The sequence below is a fragment of the Papaver somniferum genome, chromosome 2 (assembly GCF_003573695.1).
Source record: "Papaver somniferum cultivar HN1 chromosome 2, ASM357369v1, whole genome shotgun sequence".
Lineage (NCBI taxonomy): Eukaryota > Viridiplantae > Streptophyta > Magnoliopsida > Ranunculales > Papaveraceae > Papaver > Papaver somniferum.
In genome coordinates this window covers 7,730,358-7,750,570 of record NC_039359.1, presented here as the reverse complement: position 1 = coordinate 7,750,570, position 20,213 = coordinate 7,730,358, and the positions used below count along the sequence as shown (strand labels likewise).

The 20,213-nt window shown below is 36.5% G+C and overlaps 3 protein-coding genes across 17 annotated transcripts; 2 read left to right on the top strand and 1 right to left on the bottom strand.

Annotated features, from left to right (window-relative positions):
* Positions 1-4,894: 4,894 nt before the first annotated feature.
* LOC113346807 (G2/mitotic-specific cyclin-2-like) lies at positions 4,895-8,182 on the top strand. 2 transcript variants are annotated; one of them, XM_026590333.1, is made up of 10 exons: positions 4,895-5,222; positions 5,336-5,468; positions 5,564-5,663; positions 5,767-5,943; positions 6,035-6,163; positions 6,479-6,568; positions 6,659-6,880; positions 7,067-7,165; positions 7,264-7,442; positions 7,647-8,182. In XM_026590333.1, exons 1-10 carry the CDS (start codon positions 5,165-5,167, stop codon positions 7,789-7,791), a joined length of 1,332 nt encoding a protein of 443 aa, XP_026446118.1. In that variant the 5' UTR covers positions 4,895-5,164; the 3' UTR covers positions 7,792-8,182. The 2 variants fall into 2 exon arrangements, with proteins under 2 accessions (XP_026446118.1, XP_026446117.1); XM_026590332.1 differs by having other exon boundaries at positions 7,067-7,174.
* Positions 8,183-9,347: 1,165 nt separating this feature from the next.
* Positions 9,348-12,224, top strand: LOC113346803 (pentatricopeptide repeat-containing protein At3g49240, mitochondrial-like). The gene has a single exon (XM_026590316.1). It carries the CDS (start codon positions 9,490-9,492, stop codon positions 11,461-11,463), a length of 1,974 nt encoding a protein of 657 aa, XP_026446101.1. The 5' UTR covers positions 9,348-9,489; the 3' UTR covers positions 11,464-12,224.
* A 57-nt stretch (positions 12,225-12,281) lies between these two features.
* On the bottom strand, positions 12,282-19,465 carry LOC113346804 (N-acetylglucosaminyl-phosphatidylinositol de-N-acetylase-like). Of its 14 annotated transcripts, none has more exons than XM_026590322.1 (13): positions 19,308-19,464; positions 18,855-19,046; positions 18,127-18,227; positions 15,674-15,787; positions 15,520-15,580; positions 14,767-14,837; positions 14,273-14,337; positions 14,134-14,178; positions 13,943-14,023; positions 13,592-13,659; positions 13,209-13,257; positions 12,893-13,053; positions 12,282-12,561 (listed from the first exon to the last, which is right to left on the bottom strand). In XM_026590322.1, the coding sequence occupies exons 4-13, from the start codon at positions 15,774-15,776 to the stop codon at positions 12,492-12,494; spliced, it is 774 nt and encodes a 257-aa protein (XP_026446107.1). In that variant the 5' UTR covers positions 15,777-15,787; positions 18,127-18,227; positions 18,855-19,046; positions 19,308-19,464; the 3' UTR covers positions 12,282-12,491. The 14 variants fall into 14 exon arrangements, with proteins under 14 accessions (XP_026446107.1, XP_026446104.1, XP_026446108.1 ...); XM_026590319.1 differs by having other exon boundaries at positions 19,009-19,046; XM_026590323.1 differs by having other exon boundaries at positions 18,127-18,224; positions 19,009-19,046.
* Positions 19,466-20,213: the final 748 nt, after the last annotated feature.

The following is a 20,213-nucleotide window of genomic DNA, read 5'->3' as shown; positions in this document are numbered from 1 at the left end:
TACAATAATTTTCTCCCACAAGCGCAAAAATCACTTTTTTAGCCAATTTCGCCACAAAAGCTTATTTCTCCAAAAATACCTACAGGGACATAAAAAGCCATAATAAATATAAAATTGAGCACTAATAATATATACAATTGAGATTATATAAGACACAAAAATGTTCCTATCACCTAGCCCTTTCGATCTAGTATTTTCTAGTGACACCTCAATGGGGGGAAGGAAGGAAGTGAACGACAAAAGGCACAAAATTTCTTGGAGAAGATATCTCATATTCATGCAACTGTTGAAGCACAATTAAAGAAGTCACAAGCCAGATACAAAGCAAAGCATGACAAGCATCTTGTGCCTTGTAATTTCGGCGTTGGTGACTTGATATGGTTAAAGTTAGGTAAGGAACGACTGAAGGGGGAAGGTAAGAAGTTGAAGCCATTGAGGTATGGACCGTTTCGTATTCTCGACCAGATTGGTGACAATGCCTTTCGTCTAGATCTGCCACCTTATATAAGAATGTACTCGGTTATAAATGCCGAATACTTGAAGTTGTTTGAACCACCATTACTTGATGATGACGGCGACGACACTATGATCTTACCAAGAGTAGGAGACTTATGGTTTGATAAAGAGGAACCACTCAAATAAGACTGCACATTGGAGCGAAGAGTGACTAAAACACGACAAGGGGAGAAAGAAGCTTTTCCAATTGGATGTAAAGGTAAAGTTCCTAGCAAGGCCAAGTGGTTTAACAAGGAAAAAGGGACTCTCGATTTCCCTAACCTTCATTTTTAGCTCTCATAGGAGTTCAAGTTCTTAAAAGGGGGACCCATGATACAGGTGTATCCGTACTCCTTTAGGAAACTTAGTTTACCTCAAGCTTCAGGTGTAGGTATAATGTTTTTTTTTCGTTTTCGGCTTGAGTGTATGAGAACGAATGCATTCACTCAGCTCCTGAAGGGTAACTTTTATATACTTCATGTTTGTTTGCAGCGTAGCCACCTTTTCTTCCCTAGTTTGTGGTTCGCCTTCCTTAGGATCACCATCTGACTTTGTCATCCTTGATCCCCTTGTTTTCTTAACGTCCTCTAACTTCTCGAGTACCTCACCAAGATTTATGTAAAAATATCTAGTGAAAACCATAAACCACAGGGATCTACCTTAGAAACTAACCTTGCTCTGATACCAACTTAATACGTATTGATCTCTATACAGTGGTAGCTATTACTATAAATGCGGAATCCAGGATAATAATAGACGAGAAACTTATAGAACAAAACACAAAGAGTAATTCGAAGAAAAATATCTTCTACAGATTATGAACAAGAAAACAATTACAATTCTCTCTTTGTTACGCTCACAATCTCTCTAAATAGTATATCAACCTTAAACTGTTTGCTAGCTTGCACAAGTATTGTTCCAAGCTTCTGGTAGGTTTTCTACGCCTAGTATATCTCCTTAGCTATTAGCCAAAGCCCTTAATTTATAGCCTTCATCGTATTCAGCCGACCAAGGACTTCTATTAGGAATATATTTCCTAAACTAAGAGTATTGCCTAAAACAAAACTCTTCTCTAACTAGGAATTCTGCCTAAACAAGGATTCCTGCCTAGAATAGGATTCTTCCCTCAACTTAGCTTGAGGTAAACTAAGTTCCCTAAAAGAGTACAGATACACCGGTATCAGTTATTATCCAAACAATTGAAAATCTAAACTGTGTCTAGAATTCTGAAAGCAACCATATATCATTGTGGATTCGTACATTACGAAAAATTTAAGTGTAGACCGATTTGGTCAATCAAAATCCAACTATTGATTGTTCTTTTAGAGGTCCCACTCATGCCTAAAAATCTCACCCTTATTAGCCCGGTGGTGGAGGGGCATATGGACCAATTGGTACACCTCTAGCAAGGTTAAGTACATTAATTGCATGCCTACAAAGTGTACCTTTAGGCACAAGCACTTGACAACTGCAATGAACAGAATAATAATGATACGGTAAAAGTCGCTCTTTTATTAACTACTTAGTAATTCTATCAAGCTGTATCCACTTATTTGTCCCTATTTTTGGATGTTTATATAGGGTTCCATAGTGGGGATAAATTTCCATAAAGCTTTGATCGTCCCTATTTATAGGGATTCTCCTTGAGTTGTGGATGTTTTAACATCGATGCCATAGGAGTTGTGGATGTTTTAAAGTGAATATGAGTCCTAAAGTGAATAAAAGTGTTCACATATAACTTATGTGGGTGCGCACCGAAATGTGCATATACCATCTCCACTTATTATCAACTGCTTAGTTATTCTATCAAGCCACATCTACTTAGTGGTCCCTATTTGTGGATGTTTTTTAGGTTTCCATATACTGGTATAAATCTTCATAAAGTCATTCCTATTTATAGAGACTTTTTGAATAATGAATGTTTTAACATCCATACCATAAAAGTTGCCCTAAGGTGATTAAAGTGTTCACACATAACTTACATGGGTGTGCTTTGAATGTGCATGGACCCTATCACAACAACAGCTAGAACTATTGGTCATAACCCATTTCGAGATTGGAATCAATTACATGAATCACTATATATAATAGAGAATTTCAGGGATCTTTAAACCATCATGAACAACACATCTACTATCAAATATGTAAGTATAATGAACAACCTACATGATACCAAATCTGTAAATGCAAGCCACATTCCAAAGTAAAGTCTGCCCACTCCAAGAGATCGATTCAAGTGCATCATAACTAAGTTAAATAACTTGGTTTGGATAACTAGGTTAAGAATTCACGAAGGACCCAAACATTTCTCAAGAATTGTTTCTTCAACTTTATAGCAACAAGGTAATGGGGGTTAAAGGGACTGTTTCAAATAGCTAATTTATCCAAAACGATTAACAAATTTGTAAAATGCACAGATGTTAGGATTCACAAATGACCCAACTATTTCTTATGATTTGCTTCTTCAACACCATAGTAACACATGTAACAGAAGTCGACGGGATTAAATTTTCAATGTCTGAATTAATTAGAATTAGTCGGTATCTCCATCGAAATATGTGTCTTGTATCACTTTAATTATCAGGATGATCCATGCTAGTATCGAAGCATTCAAAAATCTGAATCGGTGCGTGTAAGGGCAACTCCTATGGTATACTCCCATTTGAAGGAATTTGGATGTAGTCTAGGGACCACTGTATGACCCTGTCAAAGAAAACACTCTTTTAGTGCGTGTTTGGATATAAATCTGCTTCTGACTTCTGTTTCTTAACTTTTTTGCTTTTAAAAATCATTATGAAACTATTTACCCAAACTGATTTCTGACTTTTTACTTACAAAAGAAAAATGGAAGGGCGGCCCTAATAATGGAAGAAACTTTAAAATGAAATTAGCTAACGGATGAGATCTTGTCATGATAGTCCATGCGAGTAATCACCTAATGGACACACGTTATGTTATTCTACTAATAAATTAAGAGAAAATGGGTCAATTGTCCAAATATTTTTAAAACATGGTTCTAACGGACGAGTAAAAATTAGTATGGGTGAAACACACACAAAAAAAACAAGAATGAATCTGGATTCTCTTGGCTTAAACTTAAAAAATAGCGAGGGTGAAACTGGATGCATGCTGGTGTAAATTAAAAATAAAAAAAAAATATTTGAAAATGGGTAAGATGATACATACTGACTATTTTTATATTTTCGTCCATTTAAATAATGTCAAATTTTAAATGTCTTTATCACCGAGGATTATCATTATTGGGTTAATTGACCAATAAATTAACGAGCATAATTACATTTTTCTTACAAAAACAAATAAATAAATAAATTTTGTCATGCCTAATTCGATCATATAAAAGAAACAACAACACATGGTGGAGAATGATTAGCTATATGTGTACTTAAGTTTGATTGGAACCAAGTACAGTCAAATCAAATAATTAATATCGATGCATTTACTAATCTCCTATAGTATAATAATTTTATTTTCAAGATATTGAAACGGACAAATGTCTAACGGCTTCTTCAGGGAACTGCGTGCGTAATGAGTTACTACTGCTGTCAGTTCAGTAGTCCCCCCCATTCTAGTCTTTAGCCTCTGACCTATTTTTCAAATACTAATTGATTAATAATTACTCCTCCTATCCTATCTGTTTATGATTCTGTCTTCCTTTTGTTTCACTTTTTCTTCTAAAAGGCTGCCACAAGCGCGCACCGCCCATGAAGGGTCAGTTAAGGAATCCAAACGTTTATTTGAACACCAGACCAGATCTGATCTTGGTCTTCTTAATCAAATTGAGTCCTAAATTCAAATTTTGGATGATTAGTTGTAAAGTTTATCAAAAAAAAAGTTGAAGTGCAAGGTTAAATTCTCGAAATTCTATTTTCCAATTTGATTCACTTGACACCAAAGTAGTGAAGCCAATCAAATAAAAAGTACATTTTCTAGTATAAAAATTAGCACCATGGAATTTCTGAACAGGCCAATAGAAAATACCCACACGAAGAAGGTTAAAAAAGTATTAGCAATTTGTTTTCGAGCAGTAAAATGATAATTTACTGTAAATTGATTAGGTGAAAATATGAAGAGTGTAACGTGGCAGTGAAGCTCCTAGGAGTGTAACGTGCTGTAGAGAGCGCACACTCCACTACACCACCAACCTTTTTCAAGCAAGCGAGAAAGAGATGAATTTGAAAACACAGCATGAAATATAGCCGTTACACGACACAGATCAAACGCTTCTTAACAAATCTAACGGCCATAATTAAATAGCCGTTAATTTTTAAATTGGAATGTGCATGTGCGGACACAGTCCCGTTTTCTCGGTCTCCTCTTTTGGATCATCCTCCTCTTCTATATTTCTATTTCATTCCTTGATAAACCCCATAAGGTCCATAGCCCCCCCAGACCAAACCAGAGAGAGAGAGGTGAGGGTAGAGATTTAGGGTTCGACAGATTGGTTGGTTTCGTTCAATCCTTTTGAATGTAGAGTTATTTTTCTGATTCTTTCAGATCGAAATTCTAGTTCATAGATTAACATTACAGAGGAATTTCGACCTAATTTGTATTGAGTAATTATTGGATCTTTTATAATTTTGGGGGTTTGTTGATTTATCTGATTCAACTAAATTTTTTGAATCTTTAAACAAAAAAATAAATTTTCAAGATGGGTAATAGATCAGATGAGAACAATCCATCTTTAATGAGACCAACAATGTTTCAAGGTAATGGATTTCAGTCTTCTTCCTCTTGTGTCTTTTGAAAGGGCAAGATTTGTTTCGTTTTGTTGATGAGTTTTAGATGTTAAAAACCCTAATTCTTGTATGGGTTTTTGCAGAAAATCTTCGGATGGGAAGTGGGAAATTCGTAGCAGAAGTAGGTCATAATCGAAGGGCTCTGAGTACTATTAACAGAAATATAGTTGGTGCTGTGCCTTTACCTTGTGCAATCAAGAAAAGAGGACTCTCAGAGTATGTTCTTGAACACCCCTGATATTGAACTTTTCCCCAATTTCGTCTTTCTTTTGAATTGATTTTGAAATAATATTTCTTGTTTTTTTGTGTAGGAATCATGGGATCTGTGATAAAAATCCTTCCGTTGTGCATAGACCAATTACAAGGAAGTTTGCTACTCAAATTTCTAACGAAAACCAACCTTGTCAAGTGGTAATTTGCTTTTCTTAGAACCAAAATGTTGCCCAATAATCTCTTTGTTTAGATGTTATACGAAATAGATTGGTTTTCCTTAGGTTTATTCAAATGTTTGCAGGAAACTAAGAAGCCAGTACATAATTCATCGATTTTGATTGAAAAAGTATCAAATAAAAAGGTCATTGTAGATGTAGATGAGTATAGAGCAGATAGTTCCTTCTCCAATCCAATGTTTGTGAAGCACACTGAAGCAATTCTTGATGAAGTCGAAATCTTTGAGGATATTGACCTTATGGTATGATGACATTGTGTTTTGTGTTAAGGGGTTCTTCCTTGTTTTCCTTTAGTAGCAGCAGTATTAACAATTCTGTAATGTATTGTTGTAGGAAGAGGAAGTTGAGATGGAGGATATTGTTGAAGAACCCATTCTGGATATTGATAGTTGCGACTCAAAGAACACACTTGCAGTTGTAGATTATATAGATGATATATATGCTCACTACAAGAAAACTGAGGTTAGTCTCATTGTTTCCGACTCTTACTTGTTTCAGTTTTGGTGTGACATTGTCTGATTTTCCTACTCCATTTACTCAAAGTGTACAATTGAGAATCAACTGCTTAGTCTTACTTGCTTTAGTGACACTCTTCAACCTGAATACCTTCCTATGCTTTGCCCAAGTGTTCCAATTGAGAATGTATTTTACTTTCACTTGCTTTATTACTGAAATCCCAGAAAACTCCAAAAGGAAGAATGCAAAATTTGGGTAATATTTAGATAGGGTAGACTTGTAAGCCTGGGGTAACTTGACTGAACCTTAACTGTTTTGCAGAATTCTAGCTGTGTATCTCCCAACTATATGGTTCAGCAATCCGACATCAATGAGAAGATGAGGGCCATCCTAGTTGATTGGTTAATCGAGGTATACAAAAATTTTGCATGATTTTCTACTTCCTAGAAAGGGTAAATAAAACATTTGCTAAGCAATCCTACTTGGTTTGAATCTTGACAGGTGCATTATAAATTTGAGCTCATGGATGAGACATTATTCCTTATGGTTAACATTATAGACAGATTCTTAGCCCGTCAAACAGTGGAACGAAAGAAACTTCAGTTGGTCGGAATTACAGCCATGCTTTTAGCATGCAAGTATGAGGAAGTTTCAGTACCAGTTGTTGATGATCTTATTCTAATTTCTGATAAGGCTTATACAAGGAAGGAAGTTCTTGCTATGGTAAATGTTTCCCTTCTGAGTCACAGATCTCTTGTCAAGTATGCTTAGTTTTTCCCTGTTTTGACATTGTGATTCTAACACTGCATAAACATGTTTCACTTTTAAGTCACAGATTTCTTATCAAGTATGCTTAGTTTTTCCCAGTTTCGGCATTGTGATTCTAACACTGCATAAACATGTTTGCAGGAGAAATTGATCGTAAATACATTACAATTCAATATGTCAGTTCCAACTTCATATGTATTCATGAAAAGATTCCTTAAAGCGGCGCAGTCTGATAAGAAGGTTCCTATAGTTAGTCTTCCACCAGATTAAACTGTTGTCCATAGTATTTTTAACTTTTATAACTTGGATACTAACATATTTTCTGCATTTTGAACCAGCTTGAGCTTCTCTCCTTTTTCTTGATCGAGCTTTCCTTGGTTGAGTATGACATGCTTAGGTTCCCACCATCTCTGTTAGCTGCTGCAGCCATCTACACTGCTCAGTGTACTCTTAATAGGACTAGACATTGGAGTAAAACCACCGAGTGGCATACAAGTTACTCAGAAGATCAATTACAGTGAGTGATAACTTCTTCTTGTTTAACACACTTTTAGAATTATCTTTTCATGAATACTGATCAATGCTCTCGTGCACTGAAGTTTGAATAGTGAATGATAACTCCTCCTTCCTTAACACACACTTTTAGAGTTTATCTTTTCATGAACACTACTCAATGCTATGCTCTGGTTTACTGAAGTAGAATTTTTGTTGAATTTTGTAGGGATTGTTCAAAGTTGATGGTTACTTTCCATCATAAAGCAGCAACCGGGAAACTCACCGGTGTACATAGGAAGTATTCCATGTACAAGTTCGGCTGTGCAGCTAAATCCCAACCGGCTCAGTTTCTTTTAGATACACACATTTGACTGCTGTAGTTATTGACGAGTGAAGACTAACTGCTATGTGAATTGGGATGTCTAGGGTGGTGAAAATGTGCAACTGAAGTTTGCTTCAGGGAAGTAATAAAATTTCTTAGTCGAAAAACCTACACTTTGTGCTGATGGGTTTCTTCTGCTGTTGCCAAATACTGCTGAAACATATCGTTATGAAGAATGTTGTATCTGTTGAAGAGAACACCTTCGATCATGTGTTATTGTTACTCGATTTATTTATTTTTTCATTTTCTTTTGAATTTGTCACTGAGGTTCTTTATTCTTGATAAAGAAAGCTGTCCCTGATGCTGTATTCAAACTTGTGTTTACACACAATTGTTCTTATGTGAATGATATAAAGTGTTTAATAATCTCTTCATTTGATGTTCATTTCAGTAAGATACAAGCTTAATCATAGCACCATGAAGCAATTTTCTGCCCACATGACAAGGGATGATTTGAATGATCTCTCTTCAACACACATTTTGAGTATCTTGTACAAAGAAGCTTGTCGTCGTGCCCCATCTTCAATTTAGGAAGAGTCCTTGACCAGAATTGGGGACTCTATATCCTTAACAAGAATTCAGGGTGATGAAAGAATGTCTCCAGGCTCCACCCCAATCTCTTACCATATGTAAGCCTCTCCCTGCCAAAAAATCAGCCTACTGATTGATTTGGCAGAGACCATGAGATAATTTGAGCAACTTAAGGTACTTTACTGTTTGTAAACTTGAAATAAGCAGCAAATAAATCAGCAACCAGTCCAACACCTTTTTTGTCTGCACCTAACTCATCCTAGTCGTCTGGATCTGACTGAAATCACTCCACTCATCGAGATTTGATTCAATTATTTGTTTTTTAGTCAAATCTGACTCATCTGATCTAAAAAATGTGACAGTGGTTTGGTCCCATGAATTAGGGGTATTTCCAATTAGGGGTTAGGTCTGAATCAGAGGTCAAATCAGATCTGGCTCAAAATAAAAAATAAACGGTCTGACATCTGGCTCACAATGTGTTAGGGATTGATTCAGATTCAGACCGAGATTCAGATACAAACAAACAAGGTGCAAGTCTATAACGGTCTCTCAAATTGACCAAGTACAATAGGTCCGGAAGGTTAAGTTATGGATTCACATCCGACCAGTTTTACAACTTTTACTTACGCCTTGTTTGTTTTCTCCTGGCTCATCTGACTCGCCTGGATCTGACTGAAATCACACGACTCATATATTTATTTTTTTAAGTCAGATGTTACTCATTTAGTTCAACAATAAGAGTTATTAGTTTATTCTCATGGATCAGGAGTATTTTATTACCTGATTTATCCGTGTCTGAATCAGTAGTTAGGTCTAACTCAAATTACGAGTCAGATCTAACCCTAAAAGAAAACAAACGGTCTAACATCTAATCGAACTGAAACAAGAGCCGAGTCCGATTTTGAGGGCGAGTCAGCAAAAAAAACAAACAAGGTGCTGGTCAGTAATCACATTTTACCAGCTCTAACGTGAATTCCGGCCCAAGCCCAAGTTGCAACATTTCATCCCATCTCATCGACTCATCCTAAACGAATTATAGGAGAAGCTTTATCTCGTCTTCGCTCTGCTAAAACCTCTTCAAAAACCCTAATTCATTCATTTTCTGTTATCACTCTTGCCAGAAAAAAATTAAACAAAAATCTTCAAGTTGCAATTCATGGCTCTATCCAAACCCTGTTTCTTCACTCATTTGAAAACCCTAGCGAAGCCTCACCACATCCATCTTCGACAACAATATCCACCAAACTTTCTGTCTCTGCGTCTACTCTCTTTCGCAACCCCAGAAGATGCAGCTGCAGAACGTAGACGTAGAAAACGCCGTCTTCGTATGGAACCACCATCAAACTCATTACGTCAATCACAACCTCAACGTCGTCCTTTAACACCTATTTCAAACCCTAACCCTAATGCGCCAAAACTTCCTGAACATGTTTCAGTCTTGACAGGAAATCGTCTCAATCTTCACAACAAGATTCTTAAATTGGTTCGTGAAAATGATCTTGAAGAGGCTTCGTTATACACTCGTCACTCCATTTATTCCAATTGTAAACCTACTGTGTTTACCTGTAATACAGTTATGGCTGCTCTTATTCGACAATCCAAATATGCCGATTTTCTTACTCTTCATCGATTCATTACTCAAGCTGGGGTTGTTCCGAATGTGGTAACGTATAATTTGCTTATTACTGCTTATTGTGATTGTAGAAAAACTGATACTGCATTGGAACATTATAAACAAATCATTAATAATGCTCCTTTTAGTCCGTCTCCAACTACTTATAGGATTTTAGTAAAAGGGTTGGTTGATAATTCAAAAATTGAGCAAGCTTTACCACTGAAAGATGATATGATTGAAAAGGGTTTAAAACCTGATCCTGCTGTTTATAATTATCTAATGTTAGGACTTGTGAAAAATGGGGATTCAGATGGTGCTCTGAGTTTGTTTGAGGAGTTGAAGACGAAAATTGGGGGGTCTGTTTCTGATGGAATTGTTTATGGGAATCTGATGAAAGCTTACTTTTTGAAAGGAATGGAAAAGGAAGCAATGGATTGTTATCATGAAGCTGTTGGCGAGAACTCTAGTATTAGAATGAGTGCTGTTGCTTATAATTCGATTTTAGATGCCTTGAATAAAAATGGGAAATTCGATGAAGCTTTGAATTTGTTTGACAAGGTGTGCTCTGAACATAATCCACCAATGAAGATAACTATAAATTTAGGGACTTTCAATGTTATGGTTAATGGCTTTTGTGCACAAAAGAAATTTAAGGATGCAATTGAGGTTTTCAGAAACATGGATGAGAAAAGATGCAATCCAGATACTGTGTCGTATAATAATTTGATTGAACAGTTATGTGGGAATTCTATGGTGGCTGAAGCTGAAGAGCTGTACAATGAGATGGGTGAAAAGGGGATTAATCCTGATGAAGTTACGTATGTTTTGCTAATGGATGCTTGTTTTTCAGAGAATCGAGCGGATGATGCTAATGAGTATTTTGGGAAGCTGTTGGAATCTGGGCTGAGACCTAATTTGGTTGTTTTTAATAAGGTTATTGATGGATTAATTGAAGCAGCAAAAATTGATGAAGCCAAGTTATGTTTTGATCAAATGGTAGAGAGATTGAGCCCTGACGTATCCTGTTTTGAGTCTATGCTGAAGACTTTATGCGAGGCAGGGAAGCTCGATGAGGTGCTTAAAACAATTGATGGCATGTTGAGTGATGAAAGTGTAGGTTTGAGTTCAGAGATGAAAGAATATGTATCCGATGAACTGAGGAAAGTAGGGAGAGAGGACGAATTGGTTCAATTAATTGAGGCGAAAGAGCGAGAGAAGGAGGAGAAAGAACGGCAAAAGGCGGAAGCTCTTGCTAAGGAAGCTGAGGAAAAAGCAGCAGCAGCGGAAGCCGCAAATGCTAGGTCTAAGTTTTCCATTGGGGATTTTCTGGGTTCTAGTGATAAAGAGGGTACAGAAGAAGTTCCTCCCGCCGAGGTTGTAGAAGAAGTTCCTGCTGCTGAGGCCGTAGAAGAAGTTCCTGCTGCTGAGGCCGTAGAAGACTCTGTTAATGGTAATAACTTAGGTAACGAAGTAAAGACGGCAGACAAAGGATCGGTCGAGCAGGTAGTTGCATGATACTATGGTTCTGTTGATTCCTTGCAAATAATTATGAGTATAGGTTGCCGTTTTAGTTCTCTACTACTTTATGGAAGCTGCACCCATGGACACCACAATCTTAGGGTTCTGTTACTTTTGGAAACTGCTCCCGCTGTAGGAAGAGCCACCAATTAGTTTTCCTTTTGCGCATCACACCATGTAGTCATCTTTTAAAAGCTTAAACTGCTGTTTCTCTAATTTTAGCCTCATTTTTTAAGAATATTGGATGCTACAAAAATTTCTGAACCAATGTAGCCCAAGTACAAAAAGATGCAGATGTTTGGTCAATTTAAAGATTCTGTGAGCAGTGCAGAAGGATATATAGTAAATAAAAAGATAAATACATCGATTTCCGTTGTGTCTGGAATCCCCCTCATTCGATCGGAATCAGTCCTGTATGGACTATGGAGGACTCGAGTATAGTTTTTCTTCATCATAAAGAATAATTAAATATGGGAATGATAAGGCATATTATATTGTCCAGCAGCTTCATTGAACTTCCACAAGTTTGTTTGAAATTTTTTTAACTTATCTGAACGTTGAAGGGAGGTATTGTCTGGCAACAAAAGTAAAGTTGTGGAAGTGCAAAAATTTTAGCATATCAGAAAAATTAAGTAGTGGAGTTCTGGACTCTCAGAGGTAGAACTATTTATGTTGATGTCTATTTTTTTTTATGTTGATGTCTAGCATTCATATCTTTTGAGGTCGAGAATAAATTACATTAAAAGTTTAAAACCCCAGCTATGCTTTAATTTATTTTTGTTCAGGTTACTTGGTCTTGCACGATGCTAGCTTTAATTGATCCGACCATTAGGTGTATGCGGAACTTCTGAACGAATACTGTTCAAGTACAAGGTTTTGATTCCGACTCTGTTTCGGTTTCGATCCCCTAAATCCACAACCGTGTCTAGGATTTAGAGTTTCATTAATAAATTCTTACAAATAATAAATTACAATGCATATCATTAATAAATTCTTACAGATCCCGCTTAATCTGAAATGAAAACCTAAACATTGATCTTTTTCAGCACATTCACATAGGTATAACTGGAGAACGACACGAACAGCTTCCTGAACCTGAAGAAATGATACCACAATCAGTGCAATCGAAGCAAAAAAAAAAGGTAGTTAAGCTTTACTAGACTATTACGATCTCTCAGGTGAAACGGCCAGTAAACCTTCATTAACCCCCAAATATTATTTTGTTAGTCCGCATTTACAGTGGTGAATAAAACCAAACATTTTAATAGGGGATCATCCTCCGAATCGAATATTAGGATGGCAGGGTTATGTTTACCCATGTCACAAGAGGGTAGACAATCAAACTCCCAGCGGCTGCTTTCATACAAAGGTAATATACAGAAAGAAAAAGAAAAAAAAAAGAAAAAAAAAAGAGAGAAATATGCACCATATCCACTGGCTCTGATGTTGTGCCATTGCGAGAAAGCTTTTACGTGGATGCCCATTTATCAAGCAACACATTTGTTGCCTTGGGTAGCAGCTGGTAAGTAGTAAGGACAACCAGATATCCACCGGTCCACTATATTTACGTAGCATGCTCACACTTACCTAAAAATAAATCAGCAACACTCATGATTGCTACCAAAGAAATCCTCAGGTAATAGAAATAGTAAAGGGTTCAGGTGTGGTAAGAAACCCTAACAGCTGTAGCATAAGAGTAATGTGAAACTTGGAGAACGAAAATTCAGGAGTGAAAAACTTACAAGCTCCCAAGCTTCGATACTTCTTTGTGGGGTCTCATGCAAGAACGTCCTGTCCAATTGGTTCCAGTTAAATGAAGTCAAACATGTATGATACTTGTTAAGTAATAAAGTCTCTAAAGCTACTAACTATGGAATGACCACTTCATCTACGATTCTTCAATAATCACAATAAGTCAATAACCATATACTGTGAAGAGCGATCCTCAAAGAGCAATTTCAAAACCTCAGTCTATAATGACTACACTTTGACTAATTTTATTGAAAAATCCCTAAAGTTAACATAAGAGTAAACCAAATCTTTTACTTAAATTAGGAGCTGTAGCTAACTAATGAATAACCAATTAAAGTTACTAATTTAGATTGAAAATAAGAGAAGGACTTACTGTATTCCATGATGTACATCACGGTGATTCTGATGCCCAGAAACTCCATAGCAATCGAATGTGATCAACTAGATGCCACAAATAAAAGAACGGAAATGAGATTTGTGTACTATTCTAATTATATGCGATCAATTTTTAGATTCTCTCGTGGTGATTGCGATTGTGATTATACTTATTCAGGTAACCAAACTGAAAGCCAAGTATTGCACTTTGAATAGAAGCAAACAGATAGTTCAGACCAGGCAGAACATGAAACATAGCAGATCTAGAAAAGCAAAATGATATTATAAAGGCTCAACAAGTGAACAGTAAAAGTAGCATCTGAATCAAATTACATACAATAAAACTTACCAAGTCAATGGCTCGACTTGCAATTTCTTTTTTAACAATCTCTGCCAGCAAGCTCTGGCTCCAAATATGGTTGAATCCATCCTATTAATGATCCCAAACAACTTATTACCAAATGGTGACCTGAGTCTGATATTTCTTACACGATGATGTAAACATTAATTGCTTAGGTTGTACAGGAATACTATAGTCACCTGTAAATCTGGATGGTCTAAGATCTTGACTTGTTCTGGTCCAACCTGTAAATGTTATTCAGAAAATTGATTATTATTTCAATTTGTTTAATGTTAATTTAATATCAAGTGTCAAACCAAGAGAAAAATGAAGCATCACCTTTAGTGAAGCACAAGCCTGATAAAGTTCTTCCTTTCTAGTGTCCCCCTTGCCATCAGCATTACCTGTACAGTAATAAAGTACACGAGTAAGGCAAAGTAGATTTATGAGAAGTGAGGGTAACTAGTAATAACAACTAGGGTTGTCAATTTATCCAAGTTCAGTGCCTTGCTCTTATACTCATATCAAGGCAAAACATATTTCTAAAGAAATTGAATGCACGTTGCAGTTCTAACTTCATAATGATCCTAGGATATATAGTGATGCGAATAATAATCCCAGGGTGTAGTTTCAGTAATGCATTCGATATTTTGCTAGAAGGGCATCTTTTTGAATTCAACTTATACAGAAATCTGACTAATGGAGTTTGGCCAAAAGAAGCCAAATTTCATCAGATAAACAGACATAAAAAAAGTTACTTATGCTTTTTTTAGTGTCACTTTCCTCCAATTGGTAGAATTCACTAATTAGAACTGACTTGACTACTGTCATACCTGTCGACATGCATAAGATGTGAACATTATTGCCTTGTGAAGTCAAATACAGAATGGTTGGCGAAAAGAACCTGAAAAATGCTATCTTTCGATTTAAGATTCCATAAAAGTGCAAATTATATAGACAAATGTTGATATATTCAAAAGAGAAGACATGTAAATTTTGCTACATAGAACAACAGATTGTACCAGTAACCAACTGGCCATAGATCATAACAAATAAACAATCGATCTGAAAACAGCATTGCGACCGACTGATTAAAAAGCAAAACAAACAGACAACCAATCCAAAAATAACATTCAGACGCAATACAAGTCATGCATATGAAACTAACAAGTAGCTTAATAAAAAGCCTCCTTACTCTTAAAGGTGCGTGACTATTCTTGATAGACCTGATAGGTTTATAATAAGTCACTGAAAGAAACAAGACGTGATTTGGCATTAGTGAGAGCAAAGAGGCTCAACATCCTAAGCAGTCACTAAAGGGAGCTTCAGCAAATTAGTGATTGCATGATGAGATATGGTTGCTATCGCCGGTCCCAAGACTATGTATACCATTCAGGCTCTATGTAGCAGACCAGGTTAGATTAGTTGACTCGAAAACAAGTTCGTTCAAATGTAATGAAAAACATATTAATAGTTCTGGTCCAGATAGAATATGCACATGGAAGCTGGGTCAAGCAGCCAAACTTACTATTTGTATACGGAAAAACTAAGCAATCCAAATACATGTCGAAATAGTGGAAGCTCACATTGACTCGTCATCTGGGTGTGCAACAACCAGCAAGATGTTTCTTTTTCGAACCGCTTCGCCTATATGAAACGATTGTGCACAAAGTTTAATCAACAATACATTAGAAAGCACGAAAGTGCAATATATGCAGAAGACATTAACTCACCACTCACCTTCAGAGAAAAATGCGGCCTTAGGCGCGGAAGAATAAAATATTTTGCACAGCGAAACTACCCACAGTAAAATTAGAGCAATGGCTATAAGAATTAAAGCCATCTACCATGTACCTGACACATTAAGAACTTCACCATAAGCATGTCTGGGATACAATTTTCACATGGAAAAGGTAAAAAGGAAGAAAGCAATGAGTTCTAGATGTCAATGTGAACAAATATATTACGAGAACGTCATAAAGTACACAAATTATTATGAAGAGAAAAACCATTAAGCAAGATACTGTTGGATTGTTTACAAATGCAAAATAAAAGTGGAGCTTTATTGCAGTAATCAAGTGGACGTGACATTGAAGGGGTAGTATATAATTACTGTTGCTTCAATACCAAGAACAAATGTTGCTTGACTCACAAACAAAACACACTTTAAGAAGTACAATTGTTCGTTGAATCACATGAAAGTCACTTGACCCACCATATACAAGCACAAACAAGGACCACCTTAAAAGTATGCAATTAACAATACAAGTTGAGCTCTATACTAATTCAAGTTGAGCTCTATACCAACCCACGTTGAGCTGTCAAGCTACATTAGATGTTTTACCGCAATAATCCATGGGTCATTAGAGACCATTCTAGGTTGCCCAAGTTAGGCTAATATGATAGCTAACTGCAACTGAAAGAGTTCCAAGTACTTTTCATTAGCACATTATGTCAGTAAGTTAACTGTCAATAATTTTTCCACGTGGCATTTGCACCCAAGTTCTAGTCGATGCTCTATTACAAGTCCAGAAACTTCAACTCAGGCATATGACGCCATGTAAAATACCACATTATTGTTAGCTACACCTACGAGTCTTAGGCTAAGACACTTCTCTGTCTAGAATTCATCAGTTGGGCAATTTCACAAACAAAATGTGAGCACAAACAAGCACTAGTTGTATACATAAGAATCTTAGGAAAGAATATGATTCTTCTTAAATGAAACCCAATTCGTAAGGAGAAAACTAAGTAAAATCCCTATCGATTCATCAACGGAAAACTGAGTAAAATTTCCACAACGTCATACGAACCCATCTCTGCATCCCATCTCAATCTGAACCCAATTCAAGCCACCAGAAGAAAAATAATAACCAATTTAAGAAAAATTACCTGATTTTGAAATTCAAACTCTTAAATTTGAGGACGATGAAGAATAATGGACTTCTGTAATGGCGTTTCTATTTCTAGATTTCAGAAGAGGGAGAAAGAATGAAGAAATACCAACAAAAGAAATGCATCAGTGGCCGTTGATTTTTACAAAATGAAGCAGTAACCGATTTCAAAATCTCACTTACATGAGTGCGACCAACCCACCCAAATGTGCCCCCTGCTAGTTTCTTCGGGAGACGGGTTTCAACGAATGTAAAGCTATGGAACACCGACAGTGATACGGGGATTCGCCAATTTTTTAAAATTCCATAAAATACTACTGTATTTGGAATTTTAAAAAAAAACATAGATAAAAACTATTTAACATCTCGGTCACCCATCAATATTGTCTTCATCAAATATCACCGGTTATAGTTCTAGCTCGTCATGTGAAAGATTTCCTACTTCAGGTTCTCCTACATCGTCAAGTGGATCAAATGCATCTCCACTAATATCTCACATTCTACTTTCTCTGATCCTTTTCCATAGAAAATTACTGTGAGCGAACATTAAATTCTCAGCATTTTGGGGTTCAATCTTATTTCTCTTAATTGAATGAATAAAATTATATGTGCTCCAATATCTCTCGAAACAACATCAGGAACATGGTTGTCTGAGAATCCTTAAAGTAATTAAATGTTTGAATCTCATTCCAGCTCAACTTTAAGAACCTGGAAATCATCTATTACATGTCATACTGTGAGATGAAAATTTAAGAACCTGGAAATTAAATTGCCGTCTTTGTGACGAACAATGTAAAACTCAATGCGGGTTTATGGGAACTAAGATATCATGACAGAGAAAATGTGCTTGATTGAATCTGAATCATCTGATTCCCTATTGTGCAAGTGTTGCTGTAAGAATAATTCCCCAACCCCTCCACCATCTCCGTTGGTGTCATACCCACCCCCACCAAATCCCTCAAATTCTAAACTGTCCAGCCGAGATGACAATTCTAATATCAACTATACCCGGCCAAGAACCGTGCAAGTACACACTATCCCCATCATCACCATATCATTATCAAAGTCAAGTTTAGCATGCATTATTCAAACACTCAGATAATTACTTGTCTACCTTAATGTATACCGCCCATGTTCCCTCAGCCTCAACTATAAAAGCAAAGAACTACACTAGTAAAGAGTCGAACAAGTAAATCATCTGAAACCGACAGAGATTCATACAATGATCAAATGACACAGATACCAGAGCCTAGAACATTTGAAACTGATAGAGGAGATCCATCACTTAAAAGAAATTACCACATCAACTGCCAAAGCCACCTCCTGAAGCTACTTTTTTGGATTTGCCTGTCAAAACTGCTGCAGTATCTCCACCCTCACCAACACTCCCGTCAAAACTGCTGCTTGGAGATTCAAGACAGGTAAGGAACAATGTTGATGCCAATAAGACTTCAAGACAACGAGTTCTCAATATAAAAAGATACACAAATATGGACATAAAAACTGGCAGACTGACATGACAGTTATCCAATACTTGCAAAGTGGATGTGCATGAGGAAAGTGGGAATTGTTTTCGAGAGCTGGGGGGTTTTCAGACCAAATTCTTTTTGGTTTTGATATCAGCTTCAACAAAGAACAAAGTCAGGATTATCTGAATAAATCACACCTCACCAATCTCTCGCCTCAACATCATAGTCCTTTTGTCATTACTCTATACAGTTTAATCAGACTCATGTTCCATTCACTATATACAAATGTTTGCAAATGAACGTGCACCAGTACCATAGAATGAGGCAAAATAAGAACACCAGAGCAAAGTGAACCAGCAAGATCATCACTGTAACTTGAAATCGTGTGCTTTGTAAATGTGATGGAATTTCTGTGCGCCCGGGGTTTACAGCGTTTTGGTTAACTAGTTCACAAAGCTAACCAGTCGGTCACAGTTCTTGCAAGAACCCTAGTATTGTTTATGGAGAGAGTTTTAAGACTCTTGTGCAATAGTATCTACTGGTGTTTAACGGATTTACCATTTGATATCCTGATAACATAAGACGACAATGGTCAAAGGTGAGAAAGAATATTCAATTGATCCCAAATCACAGGGTACAGGATGTGAAAATGGGAAAAGACGAAGCAGAATAATGATAACAAACAAGACGACTGGAATTCAACATTAGCCACCTTCCCAGAATTGTACATCGTGCATTGCTGTTGTATATCTGTTGATTTGGCCTTATAGTTAGAGCTAGCTATATGAATGAAATGAAATCTGTACATGTAAAACACGAAAACCCAATTCATTCCTTTCAGATTTATGCCATAAAACTAAACAAATTCATTCCTTTCCAATTTCTACCTTACCAATTTATCAAACAAAAATCTTTAGTTTTACAATTTTAGTCTCCAAAATCAATTTTTAGGGACCAGATAGAAACTTGAGCAAAACCCAGATACAAAGATGAAAAGGATTTGAAACTTACTCAATATCGTCTTTCTTCTTCTAAGTTGGAGTCTCCTCTTGGGTAGTTAGGTTTCCGGACCGAAAATAACAGACGGCGAGGTGAAGAGTGAACTCAGCTTTTTCGGTTTTGGGGTGAATATCGGAACCAAAGTGGCTCTATACGAAAGCCGTATGGCAAGTATGCTAGTGGCTAACCATGCTAACCATTTTCAGAGGCAATTTGCTAAGCCGGTGGCTAGACATTTTTGAGCACGTAATGGAAGAATATTGATGAGCATATAAAGATTAAAATATATGTCGGATTTATTTCGTAAATAAAAAACCTAAGAAATTACCACGTTTTTGAATGATAGTTTTTTAATGTTAAATCATGGACCCCAATAGTTTTATGTTATATGACGTAATTTGTTTGTATAACATTAACGAAATTTTGATAAAGTATCCCGTTTTTTTATATCCAAAAGATAAATGTTTCCGTTTTTTATAATTTGTTAAAGTACCCTCACGTTAGTTTTTCCATCTAATGTTAGTTAAGTCTAAGTTACTTTACATATTTGCCCTTTATTTATTCTCACATTGATTTTATACATCATTTTTCAGGTTTTTCGAGTCCGGTTCAGGATCGTTACACCGCTTTCAGGTTCGTTACCTCATTCCCCAAAAAAGGTTCATCATCTCAAGTGTTTTGGGGTTTTTGGTTGGAAGAAATCGACTGTCTACGACATATTTTTAGGTTCGTCGAGCCCGGTTCAGGATCGTGACAACGCTTTCAGGTTCGTCGAGCCCCGTTCAGGTTTGTTACACCGTTTTCAGGATCGTCGGAACATTTACCCTCCCCTCCAAGGAGATGTAGTTCAGGGGTAAATAGGACTTTTATTCGGAAAGATAACTGCCACCTAGCACTTAACTGGATGGAATTTGCCTT

What these genes read in the sequence shown, in the direction of transcription:
- LOC113346807 (XM_026590332.1), top strand. Translation starts at nt 5,165, where the DNA reads ATGGGTAATAGATCAGATGAGAACAATCCATCTTTAATGAGACCAACA. An exon ending in AAGAAAAGAGGACTCTCAGA is followed by an intron (nt 5,469 to 5,563) that starts GTATGTTCTTGA and finishes TTTTTTGTGTAG; the next exon opens with GAATCATGGGATCTGTGATA. An exon ending in TTGAGGATATTGACCTTATG is followed by an intron (nt 5,944 to 6,034) that starts GTATGATGACAT and finishes GTATTGTTGTAG; the next exon opens with GAAGAGGAAGTTGAGATGGA.
- LOC113346803 (XM_026590316.1), top strand. Translation starts at nt 9,490, where the DNA reads ATGGCTCTATCCAAACCCTGTTTCTTCACTCATTTGAAAACCCTAGCG.
- LOC113346804 (XM_026590329.1), bottom strand. Translation starts at nt 15,776, where the DNA reads ATGGCTTTAATTCTTATAGCCATTGCTCTAATTTTACTGTGGGTAGTT. An exon ending in TAGACCATCCAGATTTACAG is followed by an intron (nt 14,024 to 14,133) that starts GTGACTATAGTA and finishes GATCATTAATAG; the next exon opens with GATGGATTCAACCATATTTG. An exon ending in GATGTACATCATGGAATACA is followed by an intron (nt 13,258 to 13,591) that starts GTAAGTCCTTCT and finishes CCAATTGGACAG; the next exon opens with GACGTTCTTGCATGAGACCC.